Genomic DNA, 22,509 nt, shown 5'->3' with positions numbered 1-22,509 from the left:
CTGCAGCTGCCCAAGCTCGACCGCGAAAACAAAAACACCAGCCACGACCTCACGCGACGCCCACACCACGCCTTCTTGGTCCCGAAAATACTAAAAATGGACGACAGCGCTCTTGGCGACGCCCTCTTCTCACCCTCGAAAGCCGCGCAGCAGCGCGCTCAAGCACATGACTGGCAGCACGTCGAAGCCTGGCTATCATCCCTGTATCCGAACCGCGCCCTGCCCACATTCGAGCGTAATGAAGAGACTTTGAAAGCGCTTTTGGAACTAGCCGCCGCAAATGAGCGCGCAGATGAGGAGGCGACAATGGTGGTGGCATTAGAAGAGGAGGTCCGCCACGAGATGAGCGAGGTAAGGGCCACGACAACGAACAACGTCACATGCTGGGGTCGGGAGGCTGACGGGTTTCTTTGGACAAGGCAGGTGTAATAACAGCAGATGAAGAAGCGGATAAGGAGTTATTACATATCATTGAGGAGAACCTCACAAGCGACGGCAAGCGGAGCCTAGACGCGCTGGCGCAACTCTCAACAATCCTCGATTCGCCGTCTACAGATCCAGAGATGTGAGCCACCAGGCCCTATGTCATATAAACATCCTCGCTAACGACCGCGCAGGCTCGCCCACGCCCTCTTAGACCTCACTACGCACGCGCACACCCTAACCACGCACACCGCCACCCTCTCCCATCTCCGGCACCTCCTCACCGCCGACCTGCACAACCTCCAAGAGACCCTGCGCACCATAACCAGCCTCCCAGCCTTCGCGCCGCCACCCCCATCCCTGCCCCGGCAGACCGCCGACTATGTCCGCCAAACCAAAGCCCTCCTCCCCAAGCTCCAAGAATACGCCGACCGCCTCGCCGCGCTGACGCTGCCCTCTTCATCCTCCTCCGCGACCGCCGACTACGCACCCCCGCCATCCCCGCGCTCGCCGAAACACACGCGCACCCGCTCCATCCCCCAGCGGCCCGCCAACCCCTTCGACACCCCTGGCGCCGCGGCGCGCTATCTGGCGTCCAGCGCGGGCGGCGGGCCCCTGTCGTCAGAAGCGCTGGGCGCGCTAGTGCGCACGGAGCGCGAGGTCGCTGACGTACGGGCGGCGGTGGCGCGGCTGGAGGCCCAGGTGCGGGCGTACAAGGACTTGCCTGCCGACAGGGAGGAGGCGAGGCTGTTGGTGCGGGAGAGGGAAGGGGTGTTGGCGGAGATGCGAGAAAAGAGGGATGGTGAGTTTGAGGCGTTGGTTAGTTGATCAATTGATCCATTTGGCGTGGCGGTGATGGCGAAGGTTGGGAGGTACAAGGATAGGAGGGCGATACTGCGGATGGTCAACTTGGAATTGGAGATTTGAGGATACCTGCCCGAAATCTGCTGCGCAAAGAGGAGGCATAATAGGACATCAATTGTTCGTAAGGCATGAACAGGTAAAGTGTTACTACAATGCTCTTGAGAAACTATCAAGACGCTACGCGCAGGCTGAATGAGAATCAAATATGTATTTTTTTACGATTTTGTATGGGTTACATGAATGCTGGTTCTAGGCTAAACAACAAGCACAACATCCTTCACTCACCCCGTACACGCATCGATTTCCCATCCTACCGCGTTCATAAATATGTTTTTTTGTTTTTGACCACCCCTCACCCATCCCAAATTTTTCCTTTCAACCACCCAACCTCCCTTCCTTCATCCCTACATCCTGTAAGCCTTCTGCAACCCCCTCATCTCCTGAAAAGGAAGGGCGCAAATTCAGGCAAAAGCAGGAAAGAAAACTCGAATCGATAAAAACACTGGGTCTTGGGGGAATTCATAACGGATCGTAAACAAAAAGGACTGGACAAAGGAAACCTCCTATCCTCCAACAACATCCATCGCGTCTCTTCCCTTGGGGAACAGTGTCAAAGGAGAAGACGCGCTGGATTTTGTAAGTATGTTTGCGCTACTGCGACATCGGGGTCCGTGGGTATTCGCCGGGCACGTGCAATTGGCTCACACTGAAATCAGTGTGGTTGCGTGCGGCACCGGCGGGTCGTTCTTGAGTAGCTTTAGCGTTGCCGTTTGCGGCTCCGTTGGCTGCGGCAGCCTTTGCGAATATCTGGGCGGGGTGGCCGGCCGTCGCCATTGCAGGCGCTTCGGAATCAAGGGTATCGGCGTAAGAAGAGGTTCTCGTGCTGCTTGGGAAAGATACCGCCGCTGCAGCAGTCGTGCCAGGCGCAGGTTCCAAGGGACTCGAGGGTTCTTCCTGGGTGTCCGTAGGGGCGCCATTTAGATCCTGATGCTTCGCATATGCCTCTGCTCCCAGAGTACCAGCTGCAACGCCGCCGGCAGCGGGCGCCAGCCAGTTACTATATGTAGTTGTACTGTTGTGCCTTTTCAGGTCAGGCTCGTTCGCTGGGTTGAGGGATGCTTGGGCGGGGTATACCTGCTGGGGCTGAGGCTGATGGATGTGTTGCGCCTCGTACGGGGCCTGAGCCTGCGCTGGCGGGTATTGGTTTTGGTAGCTCGCTTGGCCCTGACCGGCCACAGGGGCAAAGTAATGCTCCTGAGGCTGGTACTGTTGGTGCGAGCCGTAATACGCGGAAGTGTCAGGCTGCTCGTGTTGCAGTCCTCCGGCGGCGGTCGTCAGGTCATGATGATCGGCTTCAGAGCTTCCACTAGATGGCGAAAGTGGAGCTTGTAAGTCACGGTTGACCGTAAGGTCCGAAGGAAATCGCCCACCTGGTTGCGGTCGCGGAGCCGCCGGTTGCTGTCTGATGGCTACGTCCGAGTTCTGCGCCGAGTATGGAACTTCGTCCGCTTCGTTGTCGTCCAGGCCATCGCTGCTAACCGACCGCGCACTGCCTGCGCTGATGCTCCGGGAATGGTTCCTCACAAATGCGTTGCGTTCCTCGCCGCTCTTTTCTGTCAAATTCTTGATATCCTCGTACCATGCCATCATAGTGTCGTAGGACTCGGCGCGGAAGACCCAGGTATGACCGCGGTGCATAGAACCAGCTTGGCGACCTTTAAGAATGAACTTGTGCGAAGAGGAACCGGATTGAGAGTGCGTGCCGAGCTTCTGATCGGGAAGATACAAAGACATGACTGGAGGCTGCGTGTAGATACGGTCCGCTGACTTGAACTCGTGCAAGTGGGTCGGCGACAGAACATACCTGGAAAGAGTGAGTGGGGGCATAGCAGGGGGGAAGTGGGGAGCACGTACCATCCAGGGGTATAGCTCTTCAGATACTTGCTCTTGCGCTCCAACATGCCAGCTCTAATCTCGGCTGCTGCCGGGTGATGTTTACCGGGATACTCAATATCCTCGATGCGTCGCAGAGGTGTCCGTGGGTTGACAAAGTGCGGGTCGTGCTCAACGAACTGAGTCCATTCACGATCCTTGGGCATCGAAATCGGGCCTGCGCGAAGTCTCTCGACGGTATCGTAGGCCTCGTCGGCATCGCGCTTCAGAATCCCAGCCAGTGCGTTGTAGGCCTTCTGAATCTCGCCCACCACGATGGACTCAAGCTCCCGTCCAGAACCCTCGAGATTGAGGTAAGCCTTACACAACAGCGTCAGTAAACAGGCTCGTAGTATCCCTGGCGCGTTACTCACCCTGTGGAGATAATTTTCCTCGTCGATCTGCCTTTCAATTTGGCGATCAACCGCCAATCTTACCACAAACGGATCGCCCTTGCCAACCACTGCTGAAGGATCGACGTCAACGGCCGCAAGGGCGTCCTCGAGATGCGCCACTGCCTTGCGAGTAGTCTCCTTCTCCTTCTCGACCGAATTCTTGAAATCACCCGACAGTGATTTGATCTCCTTGATCTTGCTCCCTAGATCGGCCCTCAGTCCACTCAGTTGTGCGATAACGTCACTCTCAATGTCACGAGCTTTATTCGACTCGACAACCGACTGCTTGTGGTAGTCGCGGAGGATCCGGTTCGCGTCATTGATGCCGCCATCGGCAAGGAAAAGCGAGGGCGCATTGGTGTTGTTGACGACGTTGGAGACCTTCATCAGGGCCTTGGAGCGGGCCTCGTATGATGCCTGGACTTCGCGGAAATAGGTGATGAGATCTTTCAGCAGCTTGCGCCATGCTTTTCGTGGGTCAGTCCAAGTCCAAAACGTTATGCTGCAGCTACGCACCTTGAAAACGATTGACCAGGATGTCGGTCGGCGTGCCAGAGGTCGGGACGGGAGTGTTGAAGACATTGTTGAAGCTGTCCGGGTCGGTGGTCTCATCTCCCATGGGCATGCCCTTGATACTGCCGGCGCGTATGCTGCGACGGCTCCCGCTGCGCTTGAGGCTCCCCTTCCGGCTCACGGAGTTCTTCTTCTTGAGGGTGCCGCTGCGGGAAACGCCTCCGCCGAGGGAATGCTGCGAGGCGCGCGACGACGAGCGTTGGATGGTGTCGCCGTCGAGGATGGACGAGCCGCGGACGCTAGCATCGAAATCCTCGTTGAAGCGACCCACATGCTGGTGAACCAGTGGGGGCGCGTCTGCGGGGTGGGCTGGCGTGTTCGCAAAGTCGGCTGCTGCCGAGGGGCCATAGCCGCGGGCCACATGGTCGGCCTGGGGCGCAGGCACCGCGTTGTAGGCCATTGAGGCGGTCGCGGCGCTGGGTCAAGCGATGGATCTCGACGCGGCTGAAATTGCGTCTCGGGCGAGGGTTATAGATAGCTGCAGCAGCAGGGACAGGCTAGAGGCGCAGCGATGACGTCTTGCGGGCGGACGGGGCGGCCGGAGTCTTGAGCTCGTCGGTGGTGCGTTCAGCTGAGAACTGGGGGCGCAGCTTCCGGGCGCAGGACGGGGCAAGATACACGCAACAACGGCGGCGGCGACTTGGCAGGCTGCGACTCGATTTAAGAGAGCTCTTGCCGCGACGACAGGAGAGGTGACGAGGCGCAGCAGGGAGGAGGCATGACAGTAATTTGATATGGCGATCTGCTTGCGCTACCGCGGCCCCAGCAGTCGCGGCGCTCACGACGCGCAACCGTGCACCCGAGCTGTGACGTATTGGCGCCTCTCTCCACAGCTGCCCGCGCTCTTTGAGTCGCCCAATGCGGCGGCTGATCGTCGACCGCGCAGCACGATCCCAAGCTCCCAGGCCCAGCACGTCTTCGGCCAGAGACAGACCTTCATCTGCCCCGACAGTCCCTCAGCAGCGACACGCGCGCAAAGGCCCAAGACGCCTCCAAATTGCGCCAGCGCCCAAGCGCATTGGCTGCTCGGCTGCTCATCTCCGCTCGCGACGCCTGAACGCCGTCTCTAGTACCACCACCACGCCTCCCTATCAACCTGATTGTGCCCAAACCGGCTGCGCTATCGCGGTGCAACCTTGGAGTGACGCCCTGTCGCAGGTCCCAAAGCTTGCTTGGCAGGCTCTGAGGCAACACGATGACGACGACGACATACCAGGAGCAGGTGATCGGCGAGCGAGGCAAAACGAGGGTCTTGAAAAAAAAAAAAATCCTGCTGCTCCGTGCGGAGCTTCCACAGGGGGACCCTATCCGTTCTTTATACCTGCCGCTCAGCACACCCGTAGCGTCTCGCTCGTCCTGTGTTCTGGACCCTCAGCCATTTCCATTCGGCTGGCGGCCCGTCGGTCGAATTTAGTTGGCGGCCCGGCGGCTGTTAACCACCCGCGCTGAAACAGCCAGCATACAATCATGCACTTCTCATTCGTCCATGCCCAAACCTCAGCTACCCACCTCTTAAGCTTAATATTAAGAAATAGCGTTGACCCTGTCAGATAGCCTCCACATGCTGGCAAAAGGAATCCACGTCTTACACCCAGAATGGACCGCAGCCGCCTTGCGACGCAGGGCACTTTCCTGTTTTGGCCCGGCATATCACTTCTGACACCAACCCTTCCAAAAACCCATCCAATATGCTCACGCAAGAGTTCAGGGCACTGATTCTACCCTGGCATCCTCCAGAAGTGTCGAACTGTTTTGGATACAGTTGGATCGTGATGCCTCCGGATAAAGAGGAGGAGTCTGCCCGCGTCCCAAGTGTGGATGGAGTTACCTATAAAACGATGAGGTCTTGCGCCGTGAAGTGATCAGCTCAACGCAAGCTGTGTTGATTGTCTCCATCTGTCTGTTGAAAATGAAGTTGTCAGCTTTTCTCCCCACAGCTCTGGCTGCTGCCGCCAATGCACACGCAATCTTCCAGCGTGTTTCTGTCAACGGCCAGGACCAGGGTTTGATGACCGGCGTCCGTACGCCGACTTCGAACAATCCCATTCAGGACGTGCAGGCCTCTAATTTTGCATGCAACTCTGGATTCTCCTCTCCCGTATCCTCCACTGTGATCGACATTCCTGCGGGTGCGCAAGTCGGGGCCCAATACCAGCATCTGATTGGCGGTCCCCAAGGCTCGAACGACCCGGACAATCCAATCGCTGCAAGCCACAAGGGTCCCATTATCGTATATCTGTGCGGAGATCCCTAGGACTGAGTGAGGCCTCAACTGACTCCATCGTGCTGCAGTGCCGAAGTGGATGACGCGGCGGCGGCTAGCCCAGATGGTCTTGAGTGGTTCAAGATCTACGAGGAAGGTCTGAGCAGTGGCCACTGGGGCGTGGACACCTTGCTCGAGAACGACGGATGGGCCACATTCACCATGCCTTCGTGTGTCGCTTCTGGTCAATACCTCATGCGCGTCGAGGTGATTGGTAAGTGATCCACGCGCGGCGCGCGGGTGCTTCCCGTCCCGCTCTTCCATAGAACATTCCGGATCTGTTGGCTAATGGCGATCCCTCTTTCAACCCCCCACAGCCCTGCACGGTGCTTATAGCCAAGGCGGGGCCCAATTCTACGTAAGTCTGCACCGGCTCCCGCACGTCTCCATGCGCCCGGGTCCCACTCGGAATGCCCACCTCTACAGCAATCACGGTTGGCTGACATGACCGCTATTGAAGATGTCCTGCGCTCAGATAAATGTCACCGGTGGCGGCTCCAAGACCGGCCAGACCGTCAGTTTCCCTGGCGCTTACAGTGCTAATGACCCGTACGTACTTCCGAGCATAGCTGAGTAATTGTTTATTGGCTCTCTTTTATTTCTACTCATTAAAGAATTTTCTCGATCAATATTTCCTAGGGCGCGCTGTCCCTGCTTAATCGATCCCTGCAGGCTCCCCCTTTTGCCCCTTTAAGGCCTCCTGTTCTCCTTTCCCACCCCGCAATCCTTCTTTCCACGTGTTTTCATTGTGGTCTCTCCCCATACTGGTCTGATCTCCGCTAGCGAGATTGTCTTCGCTAACCAACTCCGTGTTTAGCGGCATCCTCATCAACATCTACGGCGCCAGTGGCCAGCCCGATAATGGCGGAAATGCGTACCAGATTCCTGGGCCATCAGTCCTGGCGTGCTAGAAGGAGCCTGGATGGGAGATCTTAGTATTGTAACCGGTGCTTCTGTTTTCTATGTCTTGGGGCTTGAGAGGTGAGGCTTGAATGTGAGGCTTGAATGTGAGGCTTAGTTTCCATCTTCCCGGGTCCGTTGTACATACGCAATCAATCGCTCAGAAGCCTTTGGCAAGGAACACATGACGTCCCTGTACGCTTAGTCTGTCTTGCTTGTGTAGTTCCAATCGTGCTTGTGGTTCGGATGTTTGTACTACGGGATTTTGCAGAGCATTGTAGCACGATTGTGGGTTACAAAAGAATTGATCCTTCGCAGTTACGTTTCACGAGAACTGGACTGGACTTATGTAGATAGGTGAAAATATTGTCTCGCCATCCTTGTATCATTCTCAACCCCAAATCTCCGTCTGGACAATTGCTTCGACTACTCACACCACGGCCACATGTTTTTTAGAAAATAAAAAAAAAATCAATGAAGCATCAAATAGTTTGGTACTCGCTGTGACACCGTACATGAAACAAGATTGTCCAGGCTTCATAATTGAAGCGTTTCCCGAGCGTCTTTCCAGTTGCCCGAGCGTCGCTGTTCCAACACTGAGGTCAATGAACTTTAATAATTGATTAGTATCTGGCACTACACATTGCAATACCAATGCTGCAGTTCTCGGCAGTTCAAGCGCCTATATCACCCTAGGCTTATTCATGCACGTCGGTCTGCAGACAGAACCATAGGTCACACTACCTGTCGCAGGTGAGCGGTATGCAACAAGTGAAACCAAAACAGAAAAATTCCCCACCGAAAAAAAAAATACGGAGCGCAGGGTAGTGAGAATCCTGGATCGAGTAACGAAGTGACAGTTCTATGCGATTGTGTGATCGTTGTCACTGGGGACTTGGCGCGATGATTTGGCTGGAGATGTGTTGAGGCGTAACGGCATCCACATCCGAATGAAATCCTCAACTGCGGCCATGCGACGACTGTACATTGCTTCCATTCCGTCGAAGGGTTCACACACGCTCTGTTGGCATATATTGGTTTTATTGTGGAAACAATAGAAACGCATGTGATGGTCACACTGACTTGCGCAAAGCGTGGAAGAAATCAAAAATAGTGCGCGTCCCGCTTTGCGACATGCGGTGATAGGCTGCAACTAAGTGGGACTGCTGATGGTGGCGGCGCGGAGAAGGCCCAAAAGGGATTGGGACACGGAGTCCCTGAGGAGAAGAGTCCGGGTGATGTTGCAGAGGCTACGCAAGGCGAGAACGCGGAGAAGATGAGATGGCGGGGTGCAGTGTCGATGGAGGAGATGGGCGGGATGGCCGAGCCAATGGCGGTTTGCGCGAATGCGAGGTAGAGAGAGCGCGTGCGGAGAGGCGCGCGGCCATGTGATTTTTTCGGTCGCGATAAGCGATAATGATGCGGGACGGGTGCCGGGCGCGCGCGATGCGGGCAGCCGCAACGGACGCCCAAAAGACCCAGCCACTGCCCAGAAAGCCGCTCAAGCCGGACCATCACGACTCCAAACCACTTCCTTACCCGCCCACGTCGACCGCCCGCACCGGATCCAAAGCGAGGGAGCTGCTGCGCGCAAACAAGGGACGCCCGCACTGACGTCGTGCCCCGCCCAGCTATTGGCAGACCGCCCTCTCACCTCACCGCGCCAAAAGTCACCCGAGAACCAAGAAGTCGCCGCTGCTTGCGTGCACCTCAAAGCATGGCGAACCCAGGGCCGCGCTCGCCGCAACTGGTTCCCTCCAACTCCTCCAGCCCCAGCGTCTCGCACCGTCAGAGCTTCGCCGACAACTTGCGCGGGATGCCAGCTTCCCCGCGCGCCTCGCGCCAGCCCTCTCTGTCGCAACAGGCCCTGCAAGACCTGCTCAACAACCCGCCCGTCGGCAAGAACACCCAGCACAGCGCCTTTGCCGGCCGCGACTGGCGCTCCATCAAGGTCGGCGAGGTCATTGACCCGGAGCTGGTCCGCTTCGTCGAGATTGACACCAGCGTCGAGGAGGCCACAAACGTGAGTCTGCTTTGCGGGGCCCCGCCTTCCCCATGCCCCCTACTTCACTCCACCCTCACGCGACTCTGACCATCAACTAGGTTCTAATCTCCTCCGGCTCTCCTAATGTCGTCCTTCTTCGCGAGAACAAGGAGTCCCACGCCGCCATCGGCACCTTCGACTACAGCGACCTGAACGCCTATCTCCTCCTCGTCGTCGGCCTTGCGCGCCCGGAGGCTTCTGACATACAGTCATTCAATGAGCTCGCACAAAAAGGTCGAGAGGGCAAGCCGATCCCGCTGAAGGATGTCAAGGATCTTGGGAAGAAGGAACCGCTCATCACTCTCCCCCATTCCGCTAGCCTTACCAAGGCTGTCGAGGTTTTCGGCAGTGGCATCCACAGGATTATCATCGTCAAGGAGCACTCGTCAGACGTCATTGGTATTCTGACACAGTTGCGGTTGACGGGATTCTTCTGGCAGAATGGACGCAGCTTCCCTTCGATTGACAACCTCTACCCATCTTCCTTGAGAGAGCTCAACCTCGGCTCCCAGCAAGTCATTGCGATCAAGTAAGTTCCTCAAGTCCGCGCTCATCGTGCATCATGCTGACTATGATAAAAAGCGGCGACAAGCCTGTTACAGATGCACTCGAGCTCATGCATAACGAGGGGATCACCTCTCTGCCGGTCTTGGATAACTCGAATAATGTAGTCGGCAACATATCGCATGTCGATGTTCGGGTAGGTTACCGTACCGTTATATCAAGTTCGAGACATTAGCTCACAGTGCGGTTTTAGTTACTTACCAAGACAACCGCTCTCCCCCTCCTCCGCTCGTCGTGCATTCACTTCATCTCTGTGATACTCTCAGAGCGCGGTATGAATGACGGGAAAGATTCCTTCCCGGTGTTCCACGTTACTCCGCAATCCACTCTCGCACATACCGTCGCTAAGCTGGTTGCCACCAAGTCGCACAGGTGAGAAAATCAGAGCGAATGCTTTTTCGGTTTCGTGGCAACTGATTGTAAACACTGCAGAATGTGGATCACCACACCTCCGTCTCCAGCTTCATCTGGGCCTCCGACCCCTGCGGTCACCCCTGCGCAACCAGCATTCTCTCCGACGTCTTCGACGATCCTTTCCCCTCCGCCAAGCGCTAACTCCAACCATAACCCCGCTATCAACATACCCCCGCCTATCGATACAAACCCCTCATCCGGAAACCCCTCCGGCTCTGCGCCATGGGCGTCTCTTCCGTCGCCGCTTTCTACACCGTCGATCAGCGCGTCAGCTATGCCTGGTGCTAGTCTGTCTGGGCATCTTACGGGCGTCGTCAGCCTGACGGACATCCTCAACTTGTTCGCCCGAGCAAGCGGACTTAGCCCGCATGACCCGAACGAGACCAGGCGTGCCAGGCGACGAAGCTCAAGCGTGAGTGTGAGGAGCAGCTTCGACGGTATCAGAGACATTGCTGGCAAGAGATAGAAATGGCGGTGCTCCGGTTTCAAAGATTGGTATCAGCATTTACAAAAGAGGGGTTATCTGCGTGGGAGTACCTGCACGTCAGCCAGTATGCCATTTGAGCGATGAGACAAATCCTCCCCTCATTATTCCAACGGTCGGCCAACTCAAGATTGCAGTAGGCAGGGTTATGCTGCAGAGGGGGCAGTTAAAGCACTAGTACGGACGCATCTGCAAATCTAAATATTTACAAAAACGTCCGGACAAGAGCTTTGGCTCCCCTGCATTGCTGCAAAGCTTGGCGAGCTGATCTAGTATCCCTTCTTTCCTAAACCTTTTTGAGCAGATTTCTTGAGCAAAAGACGAAAAATGCATGATGAGACGGAAGGCTGATTTTTCTTTTCAATTCCTTCACGGGAACATGGGGCGGAATTTGCGAGCGACTACTTCTTTTCATTTTCTTTTCAGCTTCTGCTTTGTTTCGTCAGAAGGACTTTCACTTGAGAGGCTGCGTTTTTCTGAAAATGATGAAAGCGAAATTCACTGCAGTCTTTTTCTTTCTCTCTTCCTTTGATCTTGCGTTTACCCCTCTATCGATCTGCGAGGTTGAAGCTTTCTGCTACCTTCCCTCGAATTATGACAAGGTTGCTTGCTCTGTTTTCTCTTGATTGCGTTTGTTTTCTTCCTACCCTATAGTGGAAATGAATGTGGCTTCAAGGAAACGACTTCAGAATGAAATGGACAAGGATCGTAATGGGTTGTAGGAGGGTTAAGCCTTTTTGCTTTCCTACGTTATTGAGAAATCATCATCCTTTTTTACGTGAGTAGTCGAAGTCTCCGTCTGAATAATCTTGTACAGCTTTAAAATCTACATCCATCGGGATATCCGGTTTGAACTCCCCATAAGAGCCATATGTATTAATATCCTGTGCATGAACGAAGGACCAAACTTTCTGCAACTCCCTAAGCTATAAGCTTCACAACTTAATACTGGTAAGAGGAGGCATACAAATCGCACTCTGCACCGAAAATGGATAACCCGCGATACTCCGGTACGTAGATAGGGCTTGAACAGTAGGTGGATGGAAGTGAGAACTCACATGGCAAACTGGCAAAAGGCATCGTTCAAGCTGGTAGGAAGGCAAATTCAAAGGAGTCGACCCAGTCCCTATGTCGAGCACTTGAAACCTGTGCGCTTCGTCCTCTGGGCTTGCCGTTGCTGACATCAATAGAATTTTGTCTCACAGCACATTTGCGAAAGTATGGACAAGGTTTAGGATATTCTTGCGTGTCATTCGTCTGTATATGATGTATCTCAGATACAAGAAGAAACAGCTAAAGGCTAGTAGTCGCAGTTCTAGACCGCATCTGCCTGTAGCTAAACTTGCGTTGCGTAGTTCTGTCGAATAATAGAGCCAGGAAAGAATAATCCCCCCAAGCACCATTGATGCAAACAAATAGGAAATTGGTAGGAAAAACTAGAAGCCAACGATGAGAAACATCTGTAGGCAGGAAAGGAAAAAGACGTTCCACTTCCCAGCCCAAGGCCTCGAGCCTTGAGAAGCGCGGAGCAGAAGAGAAAAAAGCCAAGAAAGAAGTAGCACCTACCCAGCGCACCGAACCATGCAATAAATAGTTTCGAATATTGAAACAGTGAAATGAGACAAGAGGAGAGAGACATTACTCATCCAATACATACTTTAGGCGCAAATTAGGCTGCGAAGAACCATACGCTCTTCCTGTGGGAGCTGTTGAAGCAAACGTCCGGACGCAGAATGTGGGTTATTGTAAGACTGCACAAGTGCGTCCAAGACATCGAATCCAACTACCCACGTAAGCAAGGCGTAACTCAACCCGCATAACTCACCACGCTCCTCTGCTTTCCGCCGTCGACGATGCTGCCCTCGAGCTTCCTGGTCGGCAGGCTCACGACGCTGTCCTTGCGCGGCTTGTACGGCTTGACGGTGCTGGCCTCGCTCGGCTCGCTGATGGTCGAGGGGCGCACGACGTCTTCTTCCTCCTTGCGCTCGCTCCTGCGACTCGAGCTGCTCTTGTGCGAGCGCGACGAGACGTGGCTCTTCTTGTCGCCGTCGTCGTCGCCGCTGCGGTGTTTCGACTTGGACGAGTGTCTGGAGGAGCTACTGTGCTTACTGTGCTTCGAGTGCCTGCTGTGCGAACTCCTCGCGTCGTCACCGTCGGCATCCTCCTCCTTCCTCGAGCCACGGCGCAGCGACGAGCGGGACGACCCGGCGTTGGAGATGGAGTCGGACGGCGCGACGGTGTCGAGGTCGGACGGGCCGTCGTCGTCGTTTTCCGAGTTCTTGTTGCGGCCCAGGATGCTGCCGATCAGGGACGGCGCCTTCGTGCCTTCCGGCTTCACGGTCGAGGCCTTGGACTTGGTCGAGTGCGTGCTGGCGGCCGAGCTGCGGCGCTCGACAGCCGAGGGCGCGGTCGACTTGGGCGGCGTGGGCGGGTAGTCCTCGCGGTCCTCGGCGACGAAGCTGGAGATGAGAGACTTGGCCTTGGACTTTGAGCTGTGGTGCGAGCGCATGCTGCCAGCGGAGCTGCGGCGCTCGGCGCTCTCGTCGACAGAGTCGAGGCGGTCGGCCTTCGAGCGCGAGCTGTGTGCGCTGGGCGCGCTGCTGCGGCGGGATTCCGAGACGTGTGACTTGCGGTCGTCGTCGTCGTCCGGGCGGAAGCTGGAGATGAGAGAGGGCGCTTTAGAACCGGATTTGGAGGGCGATTGTGAGGGCGCCTTGGAAGGAGCTTGTGACGGCGCGCGGCTGCTCTTGGGCATCTCGGAGATGACGGAAGGACTGCTGCTCTTGCGCGAGTAGGTGCTGCGCGGACCGACGCTCGAGGCGGGGATGTACTCAACGTCGTCGTTACGCTTCGATACTGATGTCTGCGCGACTGACACGCATGTCGGGTTAAGATTCTTGATTGTTTGCGGCGCGTTTTCCAGCGCACGCGAATAGCGGTCCCGGCTGTCGGCAGAGCTGTACATGGACTCAGTTTCGCTGAAGTTACGGTGGGCTTGCCTGACTGTCGTAGCGCCCGACTGCAGCGCTGAAACCAGCGTGGGGGCGTGAGTGCTACGCGCCGGCGCGGCCTCGATAGCCATGCGCTGGCGCGGAGCGCTGTACATGGATTCCGTCTCGCTGAAGCCGCGCTGCGACGGTGCGCGCTCGTACTGGATCATCTGCTGCACCTGAGACGGCGTGTATCCGCCAAACTCGGACTGCGGCGCGACGCTGGGTGCCTTCTGCGACGGCTCCCTCACCGACTGCGCCTTCTGCGATCCGGCTTGCGACGCAGCGATTGCTGCAGCCTCTTCTTTCGCGCTGTCACGCTCACTCTTGACCATGGCATAGGCCACGGCGGCGCCGGCTGCGGCGCCGATGAGCGTACCGATGATCTTTCGAGCACCAGCATCAGCCATGAGCTCCGGATTCAGTTCCTCTTTCGAGGCCCTGGGTACAACGGGCGCAGACTGAGTTCGCGTGTAGCTAGGCGCAACAGACTCGGCCTTGACGGACGGCGCGTAAACAGAGCCGGGGCCAGCGCTCTTCGGCGCCTGATACGGGACGACAGTCCTCGTGGCCGTCTTGACCGTGGAGCCGCTGATGACCGACTCGTCGTCACGCACGCTTCCGTTGACCGACTTTCGCCAGGTCAGGACTCTGCTGAAGCCGCCGACGGATTGCGAATCATCCATGGGATCGACGTTTTCCTTGAACATGACCTCGATGCTGTTGCCGTCGAAGTCAAGCACAGCCGCGTTGAACACGCCATTCTCCGCATCTCGGGTGGCTGGGGACCCATGGGGGCGTGCGCCGGCGGTGAGGGCAGCCGTGTAGAAATTCCTCACGGCAATGCGGTCAGGTGCCGAAAAGGCAATGTGAGCAGCGCCAGCCTTGATTCTGAGGAGAGTGTTAGGGTTGGACACGGATGGCTGCGGAAGCGGACTTACCCAGGAGTCTCCTGGCAGAGGAAGAAGTCGGCTTCATCTCTGATTCCGAAGCCCACTTGATTCCCCTGCTGGCCAATGTACTTGTAGCCGAGCGGTTGCAGCGCGGCCAAGAAGAAGGAACATGAGGTAGGGAGGTGGGAGACGGTGAGGCCTATGTGGCTGATCATGTTGACGGATTGAAGAAAGAAAGAATGGCTCAGCAGAAGTCGACGCGCAGCGGATTTCTGCTTATATCTAGAGCAAGAAGAGCTTACTCAGAGTTGCGGTGTATTGCTAGGAGGCTGGAAAGGATCCGCGCCGTAATTCTAGTCGCAAGCGACCTTATGCAGCAACCAGGAGAGGGCGCCAGGCCCGTCTATATAGCGCGGCGCGGAAGTCGGCGAGAAGTTGCCAATGGCGACGAGAGGCGCATTAGCCGCATGGTGCATCAAACGCGCGATTCTGGACGACCGGGGGGATCGCCTTCCGCAAGGGCCGCGCTGTCTTCGGGATCCCACGGCGGCATACCCACCGCGAGTGGATGTTTCGCGGCGTCGCGGACTGCCACGTCGCAGCGGATACCCTGTCCGCAGACGTGGGGGAGTCGTTATTGGCTTGCGGGCAGCGGCCGTCCCCATCGCACTAGCCGCTTCGGCCCAAGGCCCAAAGCCAGGCTCACGACCACCACCCCGAGCAGAAGGCCGATTTGCAGACCAACGCCTTCGATGGGGCTTCCTCATTCTAGCCCCCAGCACTCAGGCCCGCGCCGTGCGCCGACGTCCGCGGCACTTTGATGACGAGCATGACTTTGTGCCCACCCTTGCTATGACATTACACGCCTCCCCGTTCTGGCAGCGGCCACATGTACAGCACCGACTCGAAAACCGGTCCCGCGCGCCTCGTGAACGCTGCCACGAGACTGCTAACAGCACTGCCTCTCTTGGGCGTCGTAACCTTCTGCTGCATGCGCCGCCGGATGCAGATTGATGAAGCTAGAGCGGGCCGTGACCCAAGCTCCCCCCCACCACGCAGCACGGCGCAAACAACGGCGCGCCGGTGAGGGACGTGCAGATGATTTGAGGCGATCCAACAGCGTAGATCGCCACTTTGTGCGACCCAAAGCCAACGTGCCAGCCCTTCAGCGAGCGGGATCTGGGGTAGCGGAGCGGGAGAGCGTCCATATCTCTACGTCAATTCGGCGCAAGATTCTGCATCCCCTACGTGCGTCGTCACATCAGCACAATCCATGCCCACCGGTCGTGCAACCTCCGGGGGTGGAGGCCTGGGCGGCTACCGCGACTACGAATGGGATGGCGACCCGCCCAGCAGCCTTCTACTTATGCGTGTGTTGGTGCTTCGCCAGCCAGCATGATCTAGCCTCGCCTGCAATATTTCAACGCTGCCCAAAGTCCCGCCCCAGATTGCTAAGATTGGTTTGCGACTCCAAGCATGCTGTCTATTCGAGGCGAAAAGGTAGGGCAGCTTCGCAAACGCAAACACAACATACACCGGTGGTGACGAGTGCGTTCTGGGGCCTCGTTCTCGCCTTGTCCAGGCATCGCTGTCTTTCCTCGGCCCAATCGCCGCGGTCCGTCCCTGCCGTCCCGGCGAACTCCTGACCACCGCATGCTGCGCCTAGACGCTTGTCGTGAGAAGGAAAGAGAGTTGCAAATCACATATTCACGTGATGACACTCGGAAAAAGAAAAGTTAAATCATCTGGTAAATTATTACGCGGACGTGGACAAGCCACCGCGCGGCATTGTGAATGCTATCCAAGTCAGTGCTACCTCCGGCACAAACGCCCTACTGAACGCCCGCCTAAGTATGCTAAGTTTTTTCTCGTGCCAATGAAATATAAAAGAAATGAGAAGAGATAGGACAATGCCCAAAGATACGAAGAAAAGCCGCAGAGCAAGTTGAAGTGCTTTGCGAAGAAGATGCGCTTGTGAGTCTGTTGAAAGAGCCTGATGTTTTGGTTGCAAAAACAGAGACCGCTCCACAGATCCTCATGAGACGGGCATTGGACTGGAGCCTAGATGTTGTGATCGCGGCTGCCAATGCATTCCCGGTGTTCCCTTCCCCGCGAAGCAACGCTTCAACCCCTGCCCTGTGTGGCCCTGCTGCGAGTTAGGATATCTTGTGAATTAGATGATGTTCCAGACCTCCTCGGCACCGTGGCAGAATTTGGAGCATGCTACACTGGCACTGAGACTGTAGTTGCTGATGGAGATGGAGTCGTCCTTGAACTCATCGGCGAAGTCATCCTTGCCCTTGGCCATGGCGCCGATGAAAACGCAGACGCTCTGGTTGGGGTCCAGGTCCTCGATGTACTCGCGCACCTTGACGACCGGGGCGTCGAAACTAAGCGTGACCTTGCGGCAGTTCGGAGGAAGATGATCGGTGATGGGGTTCTTGATGACCTTGAGGAGCTTCTCCTGCGACGTGGTGGACCGGATGGACAGACGGTGCAACAGTTGCACCATCAGACCGGCGAAACGCTTGAAGGTACGAGGGATGCGCACGCTAGGGCTGACTTCGATGAGGACACCCTTGGCTGTGTGGATGTAGATCTGGAGCCTTCCAGCCTTGTTGATCGGCGAGTCGAGAAGGGTAAGCAGGCACTAGGATGCAGTTAGTGGCTGCGCTATGTTGAATAGCGAGGTGGGCCTATAGCAGACCTGGTGGGTGATGTCTGGACGCGCATCACTGATGTCGCGGCCCATCTTCCTCATGATACCAATATGCTCGTCGCTGTTGAGAAGCGAGTACTTGTCCTCCTTTCCGACACCGCCGCGCCCGCCATGGGAGGCCTTGTAGGTCTCAAGACTGGCATTGGAGAGGACGACGATGAGGCGCTGCGTGTCCTTGTCGCTATGGGGAATGGGTTGCGCTTGTTCTGCGACAAGCTTGGGCAGATCAGGAGGCGGAAGCGATTGTGTCCCTGCAAAGACATACATGGCGATGGTTAGAAGCGAAGGAAAACGGGTGGAGCGCGGGTTCGGCGAGCATATATCGGAACCGGCGTTCGTTCCACACGTGCAGCGGCTACTTACTGATTCTCTTGGTGCCGCGCTTCGCCAAACGTGGGCTCGGCGGCTGCTCTGTTTGCTCCTGCTGCAGCTGCTTTTGCTCCTCGAGCTTGACTCCGCCGTCCACCTGAGACGATGATGAGGCCATGGCGTGTGATGGTGTTGGTAAGTGGTGGAAAAATGTTAGTTTGGTGTGCTACAAGAATTCTGTTGCTGGTCAGCTCTCGCGATGTAACGCGCCGGGAAGTTTGGTGGGAGAGGTGTTGGGAGGGTTTGGTGCTGCGATCAAATTTTACGCTGGTGGCCGAAGGAACTAGGCGGGGCTCCTACCGGCTGGGACGGCGACTTTCACGGGCGATTGTCGCACACCTCCACCCATGACCCTGCTTCGAGTCACACACGCGTGGTCCGAGGGAAAAATGTCGCGCTAGCCTGTCCTTTTTCGCCGACTGCCAGAGAGCTGGTAACATCCTGGCGGCGCCGAAAAACTCGGAGCACCGGCGAGTTCCAAGAAATCCCTCGCCGATGCGCCCTCCGTCCGAGGCCACCTCCCGGACCGTTGCCGAAGCCGACCGATATAAAACATGACAAGGTCTTAGAAACCAGCTCGTCAGGTTTCTTTGAATGCGGCACCAGTCTGAGGATGGCGTGCTTTGCCCATGCATGCGGCACAGCTACCCTAGCATGTCGAGTGAAGAAAACCTCAATGCGGCACAGCAGGCCGTCTCATTCGCCTGAACAAATTTGCAACGAAAGAGCCACAGCCAGTGTCGACCCACTAACGCTTACACTGACTGAACCTGTTTTTCACTGGTGGAGTTAGACTGCGTTCTCCGTGATGATGGCGGCGGGGTATGCAGTCATAATAAGCAGGCGCCATGCGGGAATGAGCACCAGAACCAACTTCCCGTCTCCTCCACAGCAACAATGGCTTCCGCCCAGCCCTTGACTCTGGCCGGCAAAGTCGCAATCGTGACCGGCGCTTCAAGAGGCATAGGTGCGGCGGTTGCTTTAGAGCTTGCCAACCGCGGCGCGAAAGTGAGTGCTGCGCCATATTGCCGAATCGCACATGCTGACGCTCCACACTCAGGTCGCCCTTACATTCACCTCCCCCAGCAGTGAAAATTGCACCAAAGAGGCCGTGGCCAAAATAAATGGCCTGGGCAACGGTGCTGCGGCGGTCATGATCCAAGCAGACCTGCGCCAGCTCGATGCTCCGAACAAGATCGTGACCGAGACGACAGCAGCCTTTGGCGACGACATCGACATCCTCGTGAACAACGCAGGATGTGAGCTGATCAAGCTGCTGCCTCAGATCACGCCCGAAGATTACGCCTATTGCATGGATCTCAACGTACGCGGAGCCTTGTTTATGAGCCAAGCTGTGCTGCCCTATCTGCGGAAGCCGGCGCGGATCATCAACATGTCGTCGGTTGGTGCGCGTGTCGGGTTGACTGCCGGCTGCGTGTACCTTACATCCAAGGCGGCGCTGGAAGGCTTTACGCGTGCTCTGGCTGCAGAACTCGGCCCGCAAGGCCACACTGTCAATGCCATCCAACCCGGCCCGACCAATTCGGACATGATGACCAAAATCCCGCCCGAGATTGTTGAGCAGCAGAAGAAGACGACGCCGTTGGAGCATCGAGTGGGCGAACCCGAGGACGTGGCGCTTCTCACTGCGATGGTGGCAGAGCCGCAGAGTGGCTGGATGACGGGACAGTGCATATCGGCGTCCGGGGGTTGGTTGATGACTTGATGGCTGGTAGGTAGCAATGCGAAAGCGTTCTCTGCGGTCAGCTTGCATCAAACGATGATCAGGCTCTCGTCGACTGTTTTGCGCCAAGTCGGTATCGGCACTCACATGCAGCGACTGCGCAACCGCCGGGCCCACCGAGCAGCAACAGTCAGGTCTGTTTTGGCGCTGCTCTGTGCTGTGTTGGAGTGGAGCTAAGCTGAGGCCGGCGGCTACAGCCCCACAGGATTTGGCGAAGGCGACGCCCAAACGCTGAGTGGAGCAGATCACACACACCTGCGACGCGGCCAAGACGCCGCCCAACACGCCCGCACTGTCCTCGACGCTGCTGTCGCAGCTGCCGTAGGGGCGAAAGCCGCATCTGCCCCACCCCAGCCATGCATGACACCGCCGTACCTGGCGCTAGTCAGGAGACAAACTCAAGACACATCCTCGACGTCTTCGGTGTCCGCTACACCACAACGACCAGCTAATCGCCGGCCTGCGCCGGCTTCGCCATCTGACCAGTTTCGATTGTGGTCCGATTTCTCTCGCTTGCCAAGCTTCAAATGCCGCCTATCCCTCCCTCCTCGAGCCTGTTAACTCTGTGTTTCCTCGCCGCCGTTGCTGCTCCTTCGTTAACTCAGCCGGCTGCTGATCCCTAAGTCGCGCCGCTTATTTTCCGTTCACTAACTTTTAGTGCTGGCACTTTGGTATGCCCTGAGACCATCATATCTGAGAGTCCTCCCGCTAACCCTGCCCAAAGAAAATATCACTGTTTAATTCCCATCCTTCTTTCACGATTTTCGAGCTGGCCTCGTCGGTGCCTAATTTCCCTGGCAGCTTCGGCGCGTACTATTCACCCCAATTTCGACGCTGCAATGTCCTACGCATCTAGCCTTACCGGTAAGGAGCGGTCAAGATGGCCGCCCTTGACCCGCATGCTGCTTTCGGGCGAAATGAGCGACACGCCCATTCGCCAAGAGACGTTGCGCGAACGCTTTGACCGCTGGATGGTGAACGAGGGATGGCGGAGGCTCTTCGTCTTCACCTTCATGCTGGCCCACGCCATGATCTTCAGCTTCGGCGTCGTCCATTATGGCCTTAAGGACAACTTGACCCAGTCGCGAGAGCAGTTTGGAAACACTTTCGTTATTGCGCGTGCCGCTGCACTGGTCCTCCACTTCGATGTCGCCCTCATCCTCCTCCCGGTTTGCAGGAACCTGATTTCGCTGCTGCGTAGGACCTCTCTCAACGGCGTCATCCAATTCGACAAGAACATCACCTTTCACATCCTTGTCGCCTGGTCCATCGTGTTCTTCTCTTGGGTCCACACCATTGCTCATTGGGTCAATCTGGGCCGTTTTTCGGCCGCAAACAACTTGGGTTTCGTGGGCTTCCTTCTGGCAAACCTGATCACCGGCCCCGGATGGACTGGCTATGTCATGCTCATTGCATTGATGGCCATGGTCTTCACGTCAGTCGAAAAGCCGCGCCGCGCAAACTACGAGCGCTTCTGGTATACCCACCACTTCTTCATCATCTTTTTCGTCATGTGGTCTATCCACGGAGCCTTCTGTATGATTCGCCCGGACTTTGCACCTTATTGCAGCACTGTTGGCGTGTTCTGGCAGTACTGGATGTACAGCGGCTTCCTTTACCTTGCTGAGAGGACTGCGCGTGAAGTGCGTGGAAAGCATAAGACATACGTTTCCAAGGTCATCCAGCACCCTAGCAATGTCTGCGAGATCCAGATCAAGAAGGAGAACACCAAGACTCAGGCTGGACAGGTAATTGCCCCTTTTCGAGATGCATTTGAAGTGGTATTGACGTGATACAGTACATTTTCTTGTGTTGCCCCGAGGTCTCAGTCTGGCAGTACCACCCTTTCACGCTTACAAGTGCGCCTGAGGAAGACTACATTTCCATTCACGTCCGTTGTGTTGGAAACTTCACGAGAGCTTTGGCAAAGGCACTGGGCTGCGACTTTGACAAGAAGGAAGTGAAGGAGAAGGACACTGCTGTCGTCAGCGGTTCGGCAGATGAAAACAGCGTCGATCCCAGTTTGCGCCGGATCCTTCCCCGAGTCTACATCGATGGTCCTTTTGGAAGTGCTTCGGAGGATGTCTTCAAGTTCGAGATTGCCGTTCTGGTTGGAGCTGGTATTGGTGTTACGCCGTTCGCCTCTATTCTGAAGAGTATCTGGTACCGGATGAACTACCCACAGGGGAAGACGAGGTTGAGGAAGGTTTACTTCTTCTGGGTCTGCAGAGATTTTGGTTCCCTGGAATGGTTCAGGTCCCTACTTGCGGCTATCGAAGCCCAGGATCTGGAGGACCACATTGAGATCCACACAGTAAGTAGCCACCAGGCCCCTCCAGTTCGAAGCGCCGACTAACACCCAATCAGTACCTCACCGCCAAGGTCAAGGTCGACGACGCAGCGAACATCATGATCAACGACGCCAACGCCGAGCAAGACGCCATCACCGGTCTGCGCGCGCCCACTAATTTCGGCCGCCCCAACTGGGACATGATTTTCAAGTCGATTCGCAAGATCCACAGCCCGGCCGAAGCTGGTGTCTTCTTCTGCGGACCCAAGGGTCTGGGCAGTCAGTTGCACATCAAGTGCAACATGTATACAGACAAGGATTTCCATTTCGTCTGGGGCAAGGAGAACTTCTAATGCGCGTCCGCGCGAATCACGATCTCCTTTTTCCATGCACGGCGTGGTTATCTTATTTTTCGGTCTAGGCTCAAGTCGGGAGGGTATAAAAGACTTGACGGTAGGGATATTGAAAGGATAAGGGGAAGGTTTGGGTTTTGCCGATCTTGCCCTTTTTCTTTTTTCTTTTTTAACACACGGTTTGCACGATACCTATACAGAGCTGGTCTTCACATTTAAGCGATTTTGCAATATCAAGTTCTGCCCCATGTAGAAATGTAGAAAAATGGGAAATCCGATTAAGAAAATTAATAAA

The 22,509-nt window shown here is 56.3% G+C and overlaps 8 protein-coding genes across 8 annotated transcripts; 5 read left to right on the top strand and 3 right to left on the bottom strand.

Annotated features, from left to right (window-relative positions):
- Window positions 1-96: 96 nt before the first annotated feature.
- Window positions 97-1,251, top strand: LTHEOB_4939 (uncharacterized protein; the record flags this gene model as incomplete). Its single annotated transcript, XM_035514028.1, has 3 exons — window positions 97-351; window positions 420-565; window positions 618-1,251. 3 exons carry the CDS (start codon window positions 97-99, stop codon window positions 1,249-1,251), a joined length of 1,035 nt encoding a protein of 344 aa, XP_035374381.1.
- Window positions 1,252-1,938: 687 nt separating this feature from the next.
- Window positions 1,939-4,587, bottom strand: LTHEOB_4938 (Ph domain protein; the record flags this gene model as incomplete). The annotated part of the gene is made up of 4 exons (XM_035514027.1): window positions 1,939-3,151; window positions 3,202-3,539; window positions 3,594-4,081; window positions 4,131-4,587. 4 exons carry the CDS (start codon window positions 4,585-4,587, stop codon window positions 1,939-1,941), a joined length of 2,496 nt encoding a protein of 831 aa, XP_035374380.1.
- A 1,509-nt stretch (window positions 4,588-6,096) lies between these two features.
- Window positions 6,097-7,361, top strand: LTHEOB_4937 (Glycoside hydrolase family 61; the record flags this gene model as incomplete). The annotated part of the gene is made up of 5 exons (XM_035514026.1): window positions 6,097-6,425; window positions 6,480-6,664; window positions 6,768-6,808; window positions 6,911-6,999; window positions 7,268-7,361. 5 exons carry the CDS (start codon window positions 6,097-6,099, stop codon window positions 7,359-7,361), a joined length of 738 nt encoding a protein of 245 aa, XP_035374379.1.
- A 1,706-nt stretch (window positions 7,362-9,067) lies between these two features.
- LTHEOB_4936 (CBS domain-containing protein) lies at window positions 9,068-10,513 on the top strand (the record flags this gene model as incomplete). The annotated part of the gene is made up of 4 exons (XM_035514025.1): window positions 9,068-9,373; window positions 9,454-9,923; window positions 9,977-10,094; window positions 10,391-10,513. 4 exons carry the CDS (start codon window positions 9,068-9,070, stop codon window positions 10,511-10,513), a joined length of 1,017 nt encoding a protein of 338 aa, XP_035374378.1.
- A 2,150-nt stretch (window positions 10,514-12,663) lies between these two features.
- Window positions 12,664-14,954, bottom strand: LTHEOB_4935 (Glyoxalase family protein; the record flags this gene model as incomplete). Its single annotated transcript, XM_035514024.1, has 2 exons — window positions 12,664-14,737; window positions 14,788-14,954. 2 exons carry the CDS (start codon window positions 14,952-14,954, stop codon window positions 12,664-12,666), a joined length of 2,241 nt encoding a protein of 746 aa, XP_035374377.1.
- A 1,958-nt stretch (window positions 14,955-16,912) lies between these two features.
- On the bottom strand, window positions 16,913-17,945 carry LTHEOB_4934 (Nucleolar essential protein 1; the record flags this gene model as incomplete). Its single annotated transcript, XM_035514023.1, has 3 exons — window positions 16,913-17,389; window positions 17,447-17,709; window positions 17,822-17,945. 3 exons carry the CDS (start codon window positions 17,943-17,945, stop codon window positions 16,913-16,915), a joined length of 864 nt encoding a protein of 287 aa, XP_035374376.1.
- Window positions 17,946-18,724: 779 nt separating this feature from the next.
- Window positions 18,725-19,553, top strand: LTHEOB_4933 (Short-chain dehydrogenase/reductase SDR; the record flags this gene model as incomplete). Its single annotated transcript, XM_035514022.1, has 2 exons — window positions 18,725-18,835; window positions 18,888-19,553. The coding sequence occupies 2 exons, from the start codon at window positions 18,725-18,727 to the stop codon at window positions 19,551-19,553; spliced, it is 777 nt and encodes a 258-aa protein (XP_035374375.1).
- Window positions 19,554-20,410: 857 nt separating this feature from the next.
- LTHEOB_4932 (NADPh oxidase) lies at window positions 20,411-22,214 on the top strand (the record flags this gene model as incomplete). Its single annotated transcript, XM_035514021.1, has 3 exons — window positions 20,411-21,319; window positions 21,370-21,885; window positions 21,939-22,214. The coding sequence occupies 3 exons, from the start codon at window positions 20,411-20,413 to the stop codon at window positions 22,212-22,214; spliced, it is 1,701 nt and encodes a 566-aa protein (XP_035374374.1).
- Window positions 22,215-22,509: the final 295 nt, after the last annotated feature.

The sequence above is a fragment of the Lasiodiplodia theobromae genome, assembly GCF_012971845.1.
Source record: "Lasiodiplodia theobromae strain AM2As chromosome Unknown scaffold_13, whole genome shotgun sequence".
NCBI lineage: Eukaryota > Fungi > Ascomycota > Dothideomycetes > Botryosphaeriales > Botryosphaeriaceae > Lasiodiplodia > Lasiodiplodia theobromae.
The sequence above is the reverse complement of the archived record's forward strand: the minus strand, read 5'-3'. Positions and strand labels throughout refer to the sequence as shown.